Source organism: Globicephala melas, chromosome 2 (assembly GCF_963455315.2).
Source record: "Globicephala melas chromosome 2, mGloMel1.2, whole genome shotgun sequence".
Taxonomy (NCBI): domain Eukaryota; kingdom Metazoa; phylum Chordata; class Mammalia; order Artiodactyla; family Delphinidae; genus Globicephala; species Globicephala melas.
Genome location: NC_083315.2, coordinates 100,505,035 through 100,524,394, shown reverse-complemented (window position 1 = coordinate 100,524,394; position 19,360 = coordinate 100,505,035). Strand labels below are relative to the sequence as shown.

The 19,360-nt window shown below is 39.0% G+C and overlaps 1 protein-coding gene and 1 non-coding gene across 5 annotated transcripts in view; one reads left to right on the top strand and one right to left on the bottom strand.

The window, feature by feature from the left end:
* The window catches only part of SLC12A6 (solute carrier family 12 member 6), an 88,588-nt gene that overhangs the window by 51,930 nt on the left and 17,298 nt on the right, over positions 1 to 19,360 (top strand). For all 4 annotated transcript variants that reach the window (XM_060294525.1, XM_060294526.1, XM_030844222.2 and 1 more), the window contains 10 exons: positions 9,061 to 9,155; positions 10,176 to 10,307; positions 11,073 to 11,219; positions 12,600 to 12,654; positions 13,144 to 13,274; positions 14,278 to 14,519; positions 16,589 to 16,803; positions 17,749 to 17,907; positions 18,085 to 18,183; positions 18,455 to 18,512. In XM_060294525.1, the coding sequence (XP_060150508.1) occupies positions 9,061 to 9,155; positions 10,176 to 10,307; positions 11,073 to 11,219; positions 12,600 to 12,654; positions 13,144 to 13,274; positions 14,278 to 14,519; positions 16,589 to 16,803; positions 17,749 to 17,907; positions 18,085 to 18,183; positions 18,455 to 18,512 (1,333 nt within the window). The remainder of the gene's footprint in view (positions 1 to 9,060; positions 9,156 to 10,175; positions 10,308 to 11,072; positions 11,220 to 12,599; positions 12,655 to 13,143; positions 13,275 to 14,277; positions 14,520 to 16,588; positions 16,804 to 17,748; positions 17,908 to 18,084; positions 18,184 to 18,454; positions 18,513 to 19,360) is intronic.
* Positions 15,004 to 15,137, bottom strand: LOC115845930 (U4 spliceosomal RNA). Its single transcript, XR_004036701.2, has one exon. It is a non-coding gene; the product is annotated as a U4 spliceosomal RNA (small nuclear RNA).

Sequence of the window (19,360 nt, the reverse complement as noted above, 5' to 3'; positions counted from 1 at the left end):
TCGGGAACTGAGATCCTACAAGCCACGAGGTGCGGTCAAAAAAAAAAATTATAAAAGGTATATAAGGTTTAATCATGAAAAACTTTCCTCTTCTCTTCCCCAGGTACTGAGTTCCCTTTCCCAATGGCTATCCATTTTACCAGTTTCTTGTGAAGTCATACAGAAACGTTTTGTGTATCACAAGCAAATGTTTTTTCTCTTTTTTAACACAAATACTAGCATACCATACACATTTGTCTGCATTTTTTTTTTTCATTTTTTAAATCAGCAGTGTAAAGCATGTTGATCTTTGCTGCACACAGGAGTCTTGAGTTCATAAATCCCTGTCATGTTTGGTGGAGTTTTTTAGGGGGAAGTGCTACCCTATAATAACAATGAACAATCATGTCTATAACTTCCTTAGCGCTTATTGCCATTGTCCCATGATTATTATTATTCCCAGAATAAATTGATTCAGAAAACTTATAAGGGTACAGGAATTACTGTACTGGGTCAGCTACCCACATCCCCAAATCTATCCTCCTCCTGTTGGCTAAGCACAGCCTGCACGAGAACTTCTGGCTTTGACTGCTGCAGCTGAGGCAGCTCAGCAGGTTGGGATTGTGCCTGCATCTAGGAGAGGGCGTCTGTTCTTGCTGAGCCAAAGTGGAGCCAGATTTTGCTCATGAGCAAGCGTCTTCCCTCTCCACCAGGGTCTCTTGCTGTTTTCATCACTCAGGGTCCCAGGAACTCACTGTCCCCACTTCCTGCCTTTTTTCCTAGGTGTTGGATTCCCCCCTCTTTAAAGAATAACCGATGCGGGCCAGGCTGACTCCTTCCCAGTTCTCCTCAGTAACAGCTCCTAGTCTTGGCCTTGGAAAGTTTATCTCAATAACACAATTGGCTGGAATGGCCCAGGACTTGTTCTTCCTGAAAACCCTAAGGCCATTTAATTCAAGCAATGCCTTACACTTATCCTTGGCATTTCTAGCTCAGCATGCAGCAGAAAATTCTCCTTCCAGGCATTTTCTTTCTCCTGCTGGAGTCCCATTCATGATAAACCTATTCTATTACAATATGGAAGAATAATATCAATGATTCTTGAGCTTATGGTGCATTAAAATGACTTAGAGTGCTTGTTAAAACAGATTCCCGTGCCCTACTCCTAGTTTCAGAATTTCTGATTTATTGTACTAATTCTGGAATGGACTGTGGAATTTGCCTTTCTAACAAGTTCCCAAATGATGCTGATGCTGTCAGTTTGGGGACCAGATTTGAAGAACCACTGATCTAAATGTTTAACCTCTTACTAAAGCCTTTCTCCACTTTCTGCTTTAATGAGAATCTCTCCATCCACTGTAGCCCCTGCAAGTTAACTCCTGTCCCTTTTCCCTCACTCCAGGTTTCTCTGTCTTCTATTTCTGGCCTACATTCTGTGGTCCATCAGTTAAGCCTGTTATCTCCCTTGACCTGTGGTTTTTCTGCCCAGCTTACCCAAAAGAACCTCAAACCAAACTCCTCCTCCTCTGCTCTGATTCCCAGAGTGCTGAGCCCATAACGCTGTCAATCAAATTCCTTCATCCTAAAACCTCTTTCCTCAAACTCAGTACTCTCTACTATTAAGGAAGTCAAAAGAAGCCACCAGACCTCCCTTTACCAAGGTATCTTATCAGCCTGCCATCATGGTTGTGGTAGGCGAAATTATAAAACAGCCCCAAGGTTTCCTACCAAACCTGTAGAACTGTTACTTTAAGGGATTTTACTCCCATGATTAGATTATGTTAAAAGATAGTTTGGCCTTTTAACGGTGACTGTTTGGATGATCTGAACCAAATCACATGAGATTTTTTTTATATAAATTTGTTTTATTTTTATTTATTTTTGGCTGCATTGGGTCTTTGTTGCTGTGTGAAGGCTTTCTCTAATTGCAGCGAGCGGGGGCTGCTCTTCGTTGCGGTGCACGGGCTTCTCATTGCGGTGGCTTCTCTTGTTGCGGAGCACGGGGTCTAGGCGCACGGGCTTCAGTAGTTGTGGCATGTGGGCTTCAGTAGTTGTGGCTCACGGGCTGTAGAGCACAGGTTCAGTAGTTGTGGTGCACGGGCTTAGTTGCTCCGCGGCATGTGGGATCTTCCCGGACCAGGGCTCGAACCCGTGTCCCCTGCATTAGCAGGCGGATTCTTAACCACTGCGCTACCAGGGAAGCCCTCACATGAGAATTTTAAAACCAGAGCTTTTTTTCTGACAGGCAGCAAAGTATCCTACCCTGGCATTGGTTCCCACAGAGGTTTCTGCTCCGGTAAGTTTTGACTCTGTATCTGCCCATCTCTCTAATTTTGGGGTCAGCGGTTTGCCCTGTGACCTCAATTCTCTGCTAGATTTAAGAAGATTTGATGATTAGTTTGTTCAGCTTTTTACTGATTAGGACAGAGTGAAGACTTCTAATCTCTTTACATGCCAGACCAGAGACTGGAAGTTGATGGATATTGCTTTAAGCCACTACATTTGTGGTAATTAGTGCCTGCCCACGTCTGGAAGATTCTTGAGGGCAGAGACCATCTTGTTTCATGTTGTAGGCTCACCTTCTAACACAATGCGTCATGCATGATGGTGTTCAGTGGGATTTTATTAAAAGTATGGTTACATTTAAAAAAAAAAAAAGGGGGGCTTCCCTGGTGGCGCAGTGGTTAAGAATCCGCCTGCCAATGCAGGGGACACTGGTTCGTGCCCCGGTCTGGGAAGATTCCACATGCCACGGGGCAGCTAGGCCCGTGAGCCATGGCCGCTGAGCCTGTGGGCGCGTCCGGAGCCTTGGCTCCGCAACGGGAGAGGCCACAACAGTGAGAGGCCCGCGTACTGAAAAAAAAAAAAAAAAAAAGGAGTTAAATAGTAGATTAGTAACAGGTGAAGGGTGTTTGTGAACAAAAAGAAAACTACACCTAGACGTATCTTAATGAAGCTGCAGGACACCTAAGAAAAGATCTTGAAAGCAGCAGAGAAAAAAAACAGATCATCAAAGGAACGACAGAATGATAGAATTCTCAACAAACAGATAACAAAACTAATGTCTTAAAGTATTTGCAAAAATTTTATTATCCTAGAATTGTGTTTAGCAAGACACTTGGGATTAAGGGGAAAATACAGACAATTGTAGTTAAGTAAAAGCCAACAACGCTTTCTACCTTGAGACTTGCTCTAAACTCTTGGTTTTCAACTAGGGACAATTTTGTCCCCCAAGGGATGTTTGGAGACAGTTTTGATGGTCACTATTGGAGATGCTACTGGCTTCTAGTGACTAGAGGCCAAGGATGCCTTTAAACATCCTAAAATGCACTGGACAATCCCCCACAACAAATAATTATATTGTCTGAAATTTCACAGCACTGAGTTTGAGAAACCCTCCTCTAAAGGAATTCTAAAGAATGTACTTCAAGTAAAAGGAAAATGATTCCAGAAGACTAGTATTCTGAAATGTAACAAAGAGTATTGAACAAATGAAATGGTAAATGTGGACCTTGACCCAAGTCAATGTTGTCAGTATGAAATAATTTCAGTGTCTTATTTGTGTAGTTAAAAAAAAAAGACTCCTGGAAATGTCAGATAGTAATATTATGTAAGTCAGGAGGAGAGAGTTGGAACTGACTAAAAGAATAGAAATAGAGTGTGGAAACTCCGAGAGAGGAGAGACAAGAAATGGAATAAGGGAAAACAAACCAGAAAATCCAGAGAGAAAATGAGAATGAATCATAGAGAAAGAAAGCCAAAGAGAAATAAAAAGATGGTAGAGTTCAGTCTGTATATATCAATTGCTAAGGTCCATAGACTTGACTATTAAGAAGACAGATTGTCAAATTTTTAAAAACACAGCTACTTGCTGTTTACAAGAGATCCACCTAAGGCATAAGGACCCAGGAAAAATGGAAAGTTGAGAGACAGAAAAGGACATTTAACCAAAAGACAGCTGGTATAGTTATCATTATCTTTTTCCTTCCATTGTCTTAGGATTTATTCTCCTTTCTAGCCTCTTAAAATAGGTACATGGCTCATAGAATTTTTATTCTTTTTACTTTGCTAATGTAAAATTTTAAAGCAATGACTTTCCTTTGAAGTGCTACTTTTGTTGCATCATACAAGTCTCAATAGGTAGTGTTTTCATTGCTTTCAATTTTTAAGTATTTTAATCTTTGATCCTTGAATTGTTAAGCAGTGTGTGGGGTTTTTTTTAAATTTCTAACTTCGCAACGTTTTTAAATTTATTTTTTTGTAATTAAATTCTAACTCGTTGTTATACACCAAGATCATGGCTTATATTATACTTGTTTGAAATTTGTTCAGTCTTCAAGATCTAGTACATGATAACTTTCCATATGTAAATTTTCCACGTATGTTTGATTAAAATGTATAGTCTCTAATTTTGCATGCAGAATGCTATCTCTGTTAAGGCCAAGGTTATTCATTGTGTTATTCAGATTTCTTTACCTTTGCTATTTTGTCTGCTTCATCTATCAATTATTGAGAAAAGTATGCTAAAAACCTCCCTGTGTGATGGTAGATTTATTAATTTCTTGGTATAATTCTGTCCCTTTTGCCTCAAATATTTTGAGGCATGGATGGATTGGTGGGTGGACGAATGGATGGGTGGGTGGATATGGTAGGCAGCATTTCTCCCTGTGTGATGGTAGATTTATTAATTTCTTGGTATAATTCTGTCCCTTTCGCCTCAGATATTTTGAGGCATGGATGGATTGGTGGGTGGACGAATGGATGGATGGGTGGACGAATGGATGGGTGGGTGGATACGGTAGGCAGCATTTTTTTTTGGCTGCGCCTCGGCTTGCAGGATCTCAGTTCCCTGACCAGGGATTGAACCCAGGCCACACCAGTGAAAGTGCCAAATCCTAACCACTAGACTGCCAGGGAACTCCCTAGGCAGCCTTTTAGACTGACTCTGTTGATCCTTTCTTCCTGGTATTCATGCCCTGTGTAATCCTCTCTCCTTTGCGTGAGGGCTGGACTTTATGACTCCTTCTAATGATTAGAATATGGCAAAAGTGACGTCATTTTCAAAAAGACTGTGACATCTGTCTTGTACTCCCTCTCTGGCTCTTTGATGGCTTGCTTTGAGGGAATCCAGCTGCCATGCTATAAGCTGCCCTATGGAAAGTCCCATGTGGCAAGGAACTGAGAAAGGCCCTTGACCAACAGCCTGAAAAAACTGATTCCTGCCAACTATGTAAGTAAGGTTGGACGAGGATCTTCCCCAGGCCTTCCAATGAGACCACAGCCATGACAGGAGACTGAAGCAGAGGACCCTGCTAAGCCATGCGCATATTCCTAGCTCCCACTAACTGAGATGATAAGTATGTGTTGTTTAAGCCACTAAACTTAAGAGTAATTTGTTACACAGAAAGAGATAACTATAAACAATAGATGTATGTTTAAAATTTATATACTTTCTTAGTGAATTAAGTCTTCTGTTATATGGTTATCCTCTCATCCCTAATAAAGTTTTTCTCAAAGAAAAATTTATCTGCTAATAATAAAATTGTGTCAGCTTTATTTTGGTTAGTATTTGCCTGATATATCTCTTTCCTTTACTTTCAGCCTTTGTATGTGCATATTATGTTTCTTGTAAACACTATATGCCTGGATTTTGTTGTTTAATCCAGTGTGTCAATCTTCATGTTTTAACTTGTAAATCTTGTCTGTTTGCCTTATTATAATTATTGGTATTATTGATATATTTGAACTATTCTGTCACCCTAAGTTGTTTGCAGTTTTTTCCACTTTTTGTTTCTTTTTTAATCCCTTACTTAAGAAAAAATGATGTCTATACCCCTGTCCCCCCCAATAAGGGAAATAACATTAATACACTCTCACATCACTCTCTCCTCGGCCCCAGCCCCCATGGTGGTGGTGTTATGTAGAATAGGTCGGTGGCAAAAGGAGGGACTACTCAATAAATGGATTCGGAAGAGCCATCCATTTGCTAACTACATGATCTGACTTCTTCCTATCTCTCCAACCACTCTGTCCTTTCCTAGCTCTATTTCAGCCATGTTATCTATTTTGTTTTATGAATCCATTAAGATTGTTTCTGCTTTAGGCTCTTTTAAAATTGCTGTCCCTCTGCCTGAAAGGCAGGTTTTTCCTGACCACCCTGTGCCAAGGGTATGCTGCAGCCCGCTAGCTTGTACCAGCTCATGAGAGCCAATTACATGCATCTCTCCCCAAAACCACGTTCAGTGACTTCACATTAGTAGTTTGAAATTAGCATGTGTAAGTATTTGCACCACAGAAATTGGCAAATACTATAAATCAGTATATATGTTTTTTAATTCTGGAGAGCCTGCTTACCAGCACCCTAAAGATCTTACCGAAAGTTGTTTGTTCTTCCCATCCCCAGTCATAATCTATCCCAGTACATGGTTCATTTTCTTCACGGAACTTATCACTTTTTTTTTTTTTTTGCGGTACGCGGGCCTCTCACAGTTGTGGCCTCACCCGTTGCGAAGCACAGGCTCCGAACGCGCAGGCTCAGCGGCCATGGCTCACGGGCCCAGCCGCTCTCCGGCATGTGGGATCTTCCCGGACCGGGGCACGAACCCATGTCCCCTGCATCGGCAGGCGGACTCTCAACCACTGCGCCACCAGGGAAGCCCAATTATTATTATTTTTTTTCCACTTTTTTAAAAGTTATTTTCTGTCTTCTGTGACTTCAGTAAACGCACAATGAAAGTACAGTCTTTAACTACCTTGTCTACTGTGTGGTGCCCAACATATGAGAACTTAATACTTATCGAATTAATTGAATAAATGAATTATTCAAAAGTGGTGATAATTTTTAGCTGTGCCATTCTCTTTAGAATTTTCTGGAAGCATTAGAGAGGAAAATAATTGCATTTCTTTTTATGGCTTTTTATTATGGGAATTACCAGAGGTGCAGAAAAGTAAATAGAATAGCATAATAAACCTCCATGAACCCACCACCCAGTTTCAGCAATGTTGCAGATCTGTTTTCAAGCCCGCACCAAATTTTTTCCCAGAATATTTTAAAGAAAATTCCAGACATCATATGATTTTACTTACCCATTTTTTAAAAAATAACCATTCCATATTCATATTCCTCTGACTGTTTCCTGACGTTTGTTTTGAGTCAGGATTCTAACAAGTTTCACACCTTGCAATTGATGTGGTATGTCATCTTAAGTCTCTTAATTTATGAGTTCGCCTGTTTTCGTTTATGCCATTTATTTGTTGACAAAATCAGATTATTTGTCATGTGGAGTCTTCCACATTCTGAATTTGATGACCACATCTTTGTGGTGATGTTTAATATGTGCCTCCTTTTTTTTTCTGTGAACTGGTAGTTACATTTAGAGGCTTGGTGAGATTCAGCTTCCATTCTTTGGGTAAGAGTACATCATAAGTTGCACAGTGTATTTTTCATTGTATTTCATTAGAAGATTGTGTTGTCCCACTTTTAGTGATGTTAAGATTGATCACTGAGTTCCAGGTTGATCAGTGGGTTCCAGATTGATTAGTGGGTTATGCCTCAGCTTTTCACCTAATGGTTTTAGCAACCATTGATGATCACTGCTCATAACCATTATTTTATTAGGGGTTGAAAACTGGTGATTTTTTTTTAATTATATCATTCCATCTGCATTTATTCGCCAGAATGTTTCTATAATGAAGAAAATTTCTTTAACTAGTTACTGTGAAATACAGTTGGTACAGGAAAGACAGGATAATTGCTTAATTCTTTACATTTATTATTTTTCAGACTTCGATGTTGTTTCCATAGCAACTCTGCGAAGGGGACTAGTTGTTTTTTTTTGCGGTACGCGGGCCTCTCATTGTTATGGCCTCTCCCCTTGCGGAGCACAGGCTCCGGACGCGCAGGCTCAGCGGCCATGGCTCACGGGCCCAGCCGCCTCCCAGTATGTGGGATCTTCCTGGACCAGGGCACGAACCCGTGTCCCCTGCATCGGCAGGCGGACTCTCAACCACTGCGCCACCAGGGAAGACCTCATTGCATTATATATTTTTAATGTTCACATTATCTCATTTTTAGCCAGTGAGAACCCCTTCAGATTGGCTCTTCTGTCCTTTGACATGACTCAGTTATTTTGATAGCTTGTTGGCTATTTCCCAAGCTCATCTTACATATTTAAGGTTATAGGACTTTAAATTAATTTCTTTAATTTTTGTATTGACCTCTGTTTCTTCAATATTTAAAATCTTAGGGTTTTGGTGGGGGTTTGTTTTTGGACCGCACCGCGCAGCATTCGGGATCTTAGTTCCCTGACCAGGAATCAAGCCCGTGCCCTCTACAGTGGAAGCGCGGAATCTTAGCTGGTGTACCACCAGCGAGGGCCCTAAAATCTTAGTTTTTAATGACATTTACACAATTTTTAAAATTTTCTCTCTTTCTCTTCTGCCAGACAATTAGAACTATGTAACTTTTACAATAAAGAACCAAAGTTAAGAAAGCACTCAAACAACAGAAACTCTACTGTTTTAGGGAACCCAACCTCACTCTCTTTTTTTTTTTTTTTCTCATAGCAGGTTCACCAAATTCTTGTGGAGTGCCTCTTTTAACATAAAAAGATAGGTGGCAAATGTTTGTACAAAAATGTCATTTATAAAAGGTCAGATAGCCCTGAAGGCAGAGGGCTTTTATTGCCATTATCCACAGCAACAGTGTGGAAAGTAGCCCTTGTCTAGCACAGTGTTGTACACTGAGCAGGTACTCAGTGACTATTATTTTTTCATCCTAGATTTGGGTGACATTAAGAGTAGGGTCTCTATAGGCTAGGATCTTAAACAAATAGTGTTTCTAGAGGTCTTCATATTGTTAAGAAAAGGAATGACCCATGTTTACTTCTTAGAAATTTGCTTTTGCTCCTGTTCAAGAGGGAGTCACATTCTCCAAGCAGTGCTGATTGAGTTCTGCCATTCTCAGATGAAAATCTGAATATGAAAATGGGTTCTGTTATTACAGGGGGAACATGCAGTTATTTGGTGCTGATGCTTCTTCAGTACCAATGAGAAACTAACTTGATTTACATTTTTTTCCAGATGATGGACATAAGAAAGCTCGAAATGCTTATCTTAACAATTCCAATTATGAAGAAGGAGATGAATATTTTGATAAAAATTTGGCACTCTTTGAGGTAATATTTGGGAGAAAACTAGGGCAGAGATTTCAGGAACAGAAATTTTAAGATCGCTGTTTTCCACCCCATTTAGTTTTAAAATAGTACAGGTTGGATAATTTAATAACTAACTGTTAAAATACAGTACTTACTATAGCTTGTCATTGTAGTTGATTTAATCTATATAATCTAATTATTGCTAATTAATGAATAACCATTTAGTCAAATTTCTATGAAATAAAGAGGAATGTTGACATCACAGGCATGTGGAGAACCTTGCTGTCTAATTTAACTAGTATTTAAATCTCTGTGTTGTAATAATCTACTAACTACAAAATTCTTCAACTCTGTGTTTGGGATGAATGTCATTTACCTTAGAACTACTAACCAAAAATAAGGGTAGGAAGCAGGCTGCTGGATTAAGAGGACCTGAATGTCTCATCTGACTAAGGTAGCATGGACTCTGAGGGGATCTGTGTCCTGATTGTTGAAGGGAGCCTGGTTCAGTCCAGCACTGCATTGTCTTACATTGGACAATGATTCAAGTGCCACTTTCCTCAGTGTTCCTACTTTTTAAATGATATTTTCTCTTAACTTTCTTCAAGAAAAGTTCTGAGGTGAATATTTGGTTCAGTCACAAAAGATTTGCATTGACCTGGCCATGCTTGGGGCTATAAGTAATAGCTATAAATGTTAGTAGACTGTTAGTAGTACTGTAGTTAAAGATTATGTTATCAGTGTTCTTTATGAGGTTACAATTGTCTGTAGGGGCCAGTGTGGTTTTGTGTTTTCTGTAAAGTTAAGCTATTAGAAGTAATCATAAAGCTTTTCATTTAAGAATTTTATAAGAATGTGTGTAACCCTGATTACATATTATAATATGGGGGGAGAATAAAGTCTCATTGATAAATTTTCTTAAAATGTTTACCTGTGAAATTTTTTCTTATTTACTTTGCAGTTTTCTGGTAGAGGGATCATTCTGATGCTTATTCCCAGTGTTCTTCAGTATTTCTTTCTTTCTTATTTCTGGCTCTATAGGAAGAAATGGACACCAGACCAAAGGTGTCTTCTCTCCTCAGCCGCTTGGCCAATTACACTAACCTGACACAAGGAGCAAAGGAACATGAAGAGGCAGAGAACATCACTGAAGGGAAAAAGAAGCCCACCAAGGTGAGGCCTTGGAATAACAAGGACAAATAAAAAGAGCCCCATATACAAGAAAGGAGGAAATGTCCAGGGCATCACTCTGTGCTCAAGAACTACTGAACGCTTGGTATATGCCAGGCACGTGAGGGAGTGAGCTGTGTAATTAGTAGCTGGCAGACAGGCATTCTGGGGAGAGGGAATAGCACTTCAAAAGAAAAGTGTCCACACCCATCTACTGATGCCATCTTTCTGTTGTGAAGCTGTTGGGTTTTTCAAAGACCAAATATCAGTTTTTCTCAACATGAAAATATGGAAGAATATTACAAGTAAGCTTTCTGGTTGTTCAGGAGTAAAACGACCCTCAGATGTATTTTATCAACTACGTTTACCAACTACTATGAAAGATTTATGCCAAATTCTGAAGGAATTCCATCAAATCATTATCCTTTTTTTTTTTTAAAGAAAAAGCTATTGGCCTGAAGAACAGAAAATTTTAAGTTGTTGGGGATGCACTTAAAGTTTATCTGTGATCAGATGCTTATGTAAAAATATGTGGAGAGCTATGTAAAGTTAAAATGTATATCTCTAGGAATAATAAAAAGTATGGTGATAAACATTTGTTAAGATGGAGATTTTTTGTGCCTATTTAAAAATACTGCTTAAACATATCATCTCTGCTTTGCAATTAAAATGATAAGGGTACAAGTTTTTATATAAAAGTAAAGGGATGAATCATCTCTTCTAGATGGCTACATGATTTTTTTCTTTTGTCAACATCTTTCTTTCCAGACCCCCCAAATGGGTACTTTCATGGGTGTTTACCTCCCATGTCTACAAAATATTTTTGGAGTGATCCTGTTTCTACGCCTTACATGGGTGGTGGGCACAGCTGGAGTTCTGCAGGCCTTTGCAATTGTCCTTATCTGCTGCTGTTGTGTAAGTCCTGAGTTGGCCCCTGAAGATCACCTGGAACATTGCAAGAGCTCAAGAGTATCATGCTTAACCTATTTGGGCATAAAAGAAAGAATACGTACTGGGGAAAGACTCATGATCTCAACAGGGGAGATTATTTTGATACTAAAATCTAAAGGATTTTCAGTTTTTTAGTGTCAGTTATTCACTGCTTATATCTGTAATATGATGTACTCATAATTACAGGGAAAGACTTCTGTAGGAAGTAGAAGATACAGTCCCTGGCTTCAAAAAATTCAGAATACAAACGATTTGAACTCGATAACACTAGTGTTGTGACAGAAAATATGTTAGAAAATGTGATGTGCTACTCCAGTGTGGTACCAATAAACAAAGCTGGTTGTTGTTTGGGGGTAAGAGGTATTCGTTTTGTTTTGCAGTCTCATCCGTTATCCCTTCCCCAGAAATTGGGGTGTTCTTTCCAGTTCTTCTTTCCATTGTACTGAGAACGTTCTGGTCTTCCTTTAATTTAAACTCCTCTTATCTGTGTATCCCAGCCACATCTCTCAATTTTATTGTAAGTTGATAGATTATTATAAAAATTTTTATTTTATTATTAAGCCGTCTACGGACCTCTTTTATTACTATCACCATTATACACTCCCTGTGCTCAACTGAGTGCCATGTAACGCAGGGTAAGCGGACATAATCCATATCATTAATAACTTAATGGTACCACCATTTTTTTCCCCCGTTTCTTAGTCTTGAAACTTCAGGGCCGTATTTGGCTCCTTGATTGCCTCTCATATCTCATCAGCTATCAAAGCCAGTCAGGTCTCCCTCTGAAATCTCTTTTGTTCAACGCTGTCTTTATATTCCCACTTCTACCACTGCAGTCTTTACCTCTCACTGAACTACCACAATAGCCTACTAACAAGTCACTCTGCCTCCATCTACTTCCTATCTTCAGTCCATTCTGTACTCTGCTGCTATCAGGTAATGTTTTTAAAATACAGTTCTCATGATCTCAGAAGTCTTCGGTGGTTCCCCTTCTTACTGAATATTATTCTTGTTATTGTAGCCAGTCTTTAGTCAGTTTCCAATCTGTTTACCAAGTTTTTAACTAGGAGACCAGGATGAGATCAGTGGTTCTTAATAGCACCTAACCTACTGATTACGATGTAGGAGTGTTTTAACAGAGTACTCAAGGCACCAGTAGTGTGACTAGTGTAGCGTGTTGAAGCACATCTCATTTGCATACCATTTGGTATGACAGGCAACTCCCTCCATAAAAGTAGGTAGAATTAAATATTTGATAAGTGCTCTGAGGTCCACAGATGGGAAAGTAGTACAGAAATGTCGTCTTTATACAGTAACAGTCTTCTCCTTTCTCTTTCTTTACAGACAATGTTGACTGCTATCTCCATGAGTGCCATTGCCACTAATGGAGTGGTGCCAGGTCAGTAGCTAAGGCTGGATTTCAGGGATTGTCATTGATTATTGTATATTTCTACTATAAAGCCAGAGGTGCAAACTTCCAAGGCACAGAATACTATTTCGTTAGTGGCCACAGGCACTAACACTATTTGACTTCAGAATACCTTCTTTTAAAACTCTCTGTATGTTTTAAGCTAGAATCCGTAATTTCTACTGCATTCTTAGCTTCTTTTACTTAGAATATATATTTTATTCATCTATCTCATGCCTGTAGTAAATATCCTCTGATATTTTTCTAAGTAATACTGACAAATTGTGCTGATTTATGTGGAACATTAGATGTGCAGTATGCAGGTTTCATCTTTTACTCCCTACCAGGAAATCTACTTTTTATCATATTCAGGGTTTTCAAAAAGCCTGAAACATTTATCCTTTTTTACAACTTGTTTACATTCCTGTTACTTACATACTTTTTTTTTTTATCCTGTTCACCTTCTGTTTTGCCTTTTAGCTGGGGGCTCATACTTTATGATTTCCCGAGCACTGGGCCCAGAGTTTGGTGGGGCTGTTGGCCTCTGCTTTTATCTTGGTACCACATTTGCAGCAGCCATGTATATCCTTGGTGCCATTGAAATTTTTCTGGTGAGTAATGACTTAATTGTGGTCTAAAGTATAGAAAAGATATAGATTTGGATTTATTTTGCCATTGGATATCAAAGCTTCTGAGAAATCAGCTACAGGAATCAATCAAGTGATTGACTGCTCACCTGTTATTGACCTTGTACTGTGAATATGAGTGAGAAAGGTTGAGGGTATCTTTTGCCTGCCTACTCCTTCCCCTGCACCCAATCACCAGCACTCTGCCACCTCAACCAAAAAGTTAAAGTCTCAGAGGCAAGACTTGGGCTAGTGGGGGAAAAGTAAAAGAAAGTTTATCTCTTTTGATGTCTTTATCCCAATGAAACAAAATGTTTTTCATTTATTTATTCACTAGGATATATCTCTTACTATTTAAAGTAACGATAGCAGAAGTAGGACTCAAGATAATCATTACAATTATTTTGTATAACACTTTAAATAAATTATTAACACATTCCTTGGTTTTCCATTTGGGAGTGTAAGTATTCAGAATGGCACATAGACTTTATTTTTTTTATTTATTTATTTTTAAATTTTTGGCTGCGTTGGCTCTTCGTTGCAGTGCGCGGGCTTCTCATTGTGGTGGCTTCTCTTGTTGCGGGGCACAGGCTCTAGGCACGCGGGCTTCAGTAGTTGTGCCACGTGAGCTCAGTAGTTGTGGCTCCTGGGCTCTAGAGCGCAGGCTCAGTAGTTGTGGCGCACGGGCTTAGTTGCTCCTCAGCATTTGGGATCTTCCCGGACCAGGGCTTGAACTCATGTCCCCTGCATTAGCAGGCGGATTCTTAACCACTGCACCACCAGGGAAGCCCTGGCATGTAGACTTTAAAAAAAATCCATGATATCTCATTTCTGTAGGCATTTTAGATCAAAATATGAATTAGGCTATGTCTCCAGTCATTTTCTGTCTCAGTTTTGCTTTCCTTCGTGAAAGTAAATGCAAACTACAACAGCCCTTTTATTTGATTAGTTTGAAATGACCTTATTTTCTGCTTCTTTTGCCTAACAGGTATATATTGTCCCCCAAGCTGCCATCTTTCATAGTGACGATGCGCTCAAGGAGTCAGCAGCCATGCTAAATAACATGCGTGTCTACGGCACAGCCTTCTTGGTCCTCATGGTGTTGGTGGTATTCATCGGTGTACGCTATGTGAACAAGTTTGCCTCACTCTTTCTGGCCTGTGTCATTGTGTCCATCTTGGCCATCTATGCTGGAGCCATCAAGTCTTCTTTTGCCCCTCCACACTTCCCGTATGTGTCTCTCTGACTAGCCATCATTATTTGGTAGTCATTAACAGTATCTGGTGATGTGATCATTTCAAGTCAGAATCTCACAGTTTCTCTGAGATTTCCCTCTTGGATAAGCCCAGTTAGCATCTGTGCGGGAAGCCTCCCAGCAAATTGTGTTGTGTTGATCCTCTTCTTTGTGTCCCAAGTATACAACTGGCAGCCATGGCAGTCGTTTGGATATAGATAGTGGGTTTTTCAAAACCTCCTAATAATGATTATGCATATTTGAACTATTCATAAAGGCCTTTTCAAACAGTGTAGTTTTGCCAGCAACCTTTATAAAGTATTTAAAGGTTAGATTCCTTTTATTGATGAAGAATCAAGAGATCAAGGAAACCTAGATTCCTACCTAAATATTTATAATTAAATTTTTTGTTCTGCTGTTAGTACAGTAATGGACTTTCTAGTCATAAAATAAAGGGAAATAAATGTCACATCTTTTGCATATATATCTTTCTATATATATATTATATTACATACCATAAGTAGTACAGGTACCTTAAGGTATATTTTTTCAATTAGCAATAATCGCGCCTCAGATAAACCTCATTGGCTACGATACTGCCACTGCGCAAAGCTAAGGTATATTTTTTGAAGTAGAAATGGATTTGTACAGATGCGTGACTCACAGGCTCACCTGTTTTCCATTTGACTAGTGGCATAGGGACTAGACGGCACTGAGTGTTGTTTGTCACCTTATTACAGTGACTGTCTTTGAAGAGTCATCCTGATCACTCAGGGATCAAACTCATCAGTCTTATGTTGATTTAACCTGATTACAGAAAAATAGATTTTTGAAGATGAAAAAACAGGTCCATAATGACCTGCCCCAAAGTTAATAATTGTCAGAGCAAGAAAATGGATCCTGTGATTTCCTGATCCCCAGTTCAGTGTTTCTTCTGCTATGCTAAATGATGTCAGTAATAGATTCCATCATAAATTTTCAGTCTGCTTGTCTAGGGGCTGCCAAGCAACTGGAGACCCACTTGAAGGCTACATTCTGCCTATATCTTAACTTGGGAAATTCCATTTTGCCTCAAGTTCTCCTTTGATGCTTTTCCTCTTTTATGGTGGGCAAAAGTTCATGATGTGTGGTATTTTCGTTAAAATATTTCAGCAGAACAAGCCAAAAAACCTAGAGGAATGCATGAAACAGTACTGGGAAATGTTGAGAGTTGTTGAAGCTGAGTAATGGTACATGGCTTATTGCATATGTATGCTATCATTTTGCAGATTTGAAAAGTTGCTTTTTTCCTCCTGAGAGGTATTTTTAACTGTGGGTGTATTATTCCTTTATTCATATTTATATCTCTGGGTGAATGAAAAAAAATAAAATCAGCAGTTTGTATTTGTATTATCCTTAACTACCCTCACCCCTACTGGGTCTGGGCTTAAGTTCAAAAACAGTTTTTTATTAGGCCATAGACGGATGGCCTAATTCTAGCCAAGCTGTCTTCCTTGAAACAGAAGACAGAAGCTCTGACCTTTAGCATAACATTTTCAAGGGAGTTGTTATGAACATAAGGCTTTTTCTTAGGCCAAAGAGAAAGGGGTAGATTTGTGTGTGTGTGTGTGTGTGTGTGTGTATGGAAGAAGAACAAATGGACTCTAAGATTCTTTTAAGACCTAACAATTGGTTAATAACCTAAAAATTCTGGAAGATGACTCAGCACAGCGTCTTCAGACAGTTCTTCTATTTGAATTCTGTCACTACTGCCTACCACCTGTATGACCTCGGGCAGACTCCTTTTTCTCCCTAAACTTCAGTTCCTCCATCCACAATGTAGAAATACTAGTACATATTTTGTGAGATCGCTGTAAGGATTACACTGGCAGAAAATGTAAGACACCATTCACAGAGCTAGTCATTATTAGTTCTTTAACCATCTATGACAGTAAAAACTCTTAGAGATGAGATTTTTTTTTTCTTGAGCATACCTATATACTAACCTGTTTCTAACCTATTTTCTTTTTTAAAATACTTTTTTCCCCTTGCTTCATCTTTCTCCTCCCTGTTTGTTTTCATTTAGGGTCTGCATGCTGGGCAACCGCACCCTTTCATCAAGGCACATTGATATTTGCTCGAAGACCAAGGAAATTAACAACATGACAGTACCGTCAAAGTTATGGGGCTTCTTCTGTAATTCAAGTCAGTTTTTCAATGCCACCTGTGATGAATACTTTGTTCACAATAATGTCACTTCAATCCAGGGCATCCCTGGATTGGCTAGCGGTGTCATTACAGGTGAGTTGGGAGGGTTGGGGACACATTTTAAAAATTTTTCTCTGAGGAGGGCTTTGCCATCTTGTTGAGCCTTTATTTTTATTTTTTGGTCATGCCACGCGGCTTGTGGGATCTTAGTTCCCCAACCAGGCATCGAACCCACACCCCCTGCGGAGACTTAACCACTGGACCTCCAGGGAAGTCCCGAGACTTTGCCATCTTAGACTCATCTATTGTCCATCAATACTGCCACGGTGCCACTTCCCTTCTTAAGTTCAGCACACAGCTCTTAATTCAACATCTTTCTGCTTTTCTGTTAGTGATTTTATCCTTTTTCAGGACTCCCTTGCAGTGTTGTCTGCTAAAATGTACTGCTCTTGAATGCAGAGCTGAGCAAATGACTTTTTAACTTAAGATAATAAAGTATTCTCTGTGTTATTATAAAATTGCCAATGTTTTCCCCACAGTGACAGCTAGAATTATTTTAATGTCATCACATCCACATGTGTGTTTTCCTAACTCATCTAAATTTTTGAAATTCTCCGTAAGTGACTCCTATTTTAACTGTTTGGCCCACAAATTTCTTTGCACGTAAGCAAGTTTACACTAAGGTGTTCAAAATAGCATTGATGCCTAATTTTTTTTTAAATAGGTTTTATAAGGCATTTAGCTTTAGTTCGCTTAACTTTTACTAATTTGCATTGGTAAACTTAGCTGCATTTGTATGTACCAAAGTATTTTGTCAAATTACATTTGAACCAGATGAGAAAAGGCATTAGGTTTTTATTTATGTGTGCTTTGTTATATGATATATATGTGCATATATCTGTGCTCATGTAGAAGCAAACATACCCTTAAAAGCTATATAAATGATGAATCTGACTTAGAATGTCGTTGGCTAGAACATTATCTAATTACGTCCTTTCCATAGTGCTGCTGCTTATATACCCTTTTTTCCCACTGCAGAGAATCTTTGGAGTAATTATATACCAAAGGGAGAGATCATTGAAAAGCCCTCAGCCAAATCTTCTGATGTCTTAGGCAGCTTAAACCATGAGTATGTCCTTGTTGACATTACCACCTCTTTCACTCTTCTGGTGGGGATCTTCTTTCCGTCTGTCACAGGTAAGCAGATGGGCTGTTGCCTATTTTACAAACAATCAGACCCAGGGAGTGATTTTTCTTACACAAAACTATATTCTCAGGATTCCCAGCTTTGCCTGTAGTCTTTGATAGCAATGTGAATATCAAAAGTGTCCAGGAACTGAAGAGGTTAACTTGTTCTTTTTTCCTTTTCTAAAGGTATCATGGCTGGATCAAACAGATCTGGAGATCTGAAAGATGCTCAAAAGTCTATTCCCATTGGCACTATCCTCGCCATCCTGACTACCTCCTTTGTTTGTATCCTTTTGATGGATCCAGTCTGAGTCTTAGTCATAGGAACAGCCGTAGAACAAGGGTGATGAGTATTTTTATCCTGGTAATAAAGATATCTGCTTTTTACCACCTCACTTCACATCAGATAATCTACCCACCTCATCTCTAAAACTCAAGAAAGAATTTATGAGATAAGTGAATTTAGCCACTCATTTTACTGATAGAAGAAGTTTCCTGAGTGTTTATGCTCATATTAGAAGGTGAACATCAGTTTCCTTGACTCTCAATATCATAGATTTAAGCAATGTTGTCCTTTTTGGTGCATGTATTGAAGGTGTTGTTCTCAGAGACAAGTGAGTAGTTGATTTCTTTGTAACAATCGTGTGTCTATCTTCCATTATGTCTGATCATCCCAAACAGCCCCAAGACAGTTATAAACTCAAAACCCACCTGAGATATATATCACAACTAACAATTAGAAAATACATGTATATAGGTCCCCAAAAGGGAGCTGTATAATAAGGGCCAGTATGTTGTTGTATAAGATGCAGTGGATATAGGACTTCATAAAGCATTGAATTTGTCTGAATAATGAGGACTTTTCTGTACAGTAAAGAGAGCTGTTGGAAAACTAACAGTAAAGGAGGGCAAATCATAAAAAATAAAAATTTAAAAATTGTTTCTAGCATCTCCTCTATGAGACATAAGTGTCTCTGATTGGCATTCTAAATAAAATCTTGAAACTTACTTTCTTCATTTCCTTCATGAAGGCTGCTGAGTGTTTTTCCTTTCATCTGTGAATACACAAAAAAAGAAATGTTTTGCAAGAGATTTCTAGAAAACTCTTCCTCCAAAACCTGCTATATCTCTTCCCTTTTTCCCCATCTTGAGGAGTTAATAGCCTTACCATTCATCCCTTTCTCAAAACAGAAACCTAGGTGTCATCCTAGACTTCTTCCATCAATTCCCTCATCCAGTTGGTTTCTAAGCCCTATCAATTTCACCCTTCATTCTTACTAGATCTCATTCTTTCCACTATTTTTATCCCCATCACTCTGTACAGGCCTTCAGGATCTTTTGCCTAGATTATTGTAATACTCTCCCTTTCAGTTTTACTACCTTCTAATCTTTCTTCTACACTGTCACCAGAATGATTTTTCTAAAACACAAAATTTGATCATAGGACCTTCCTGCTCAGAGC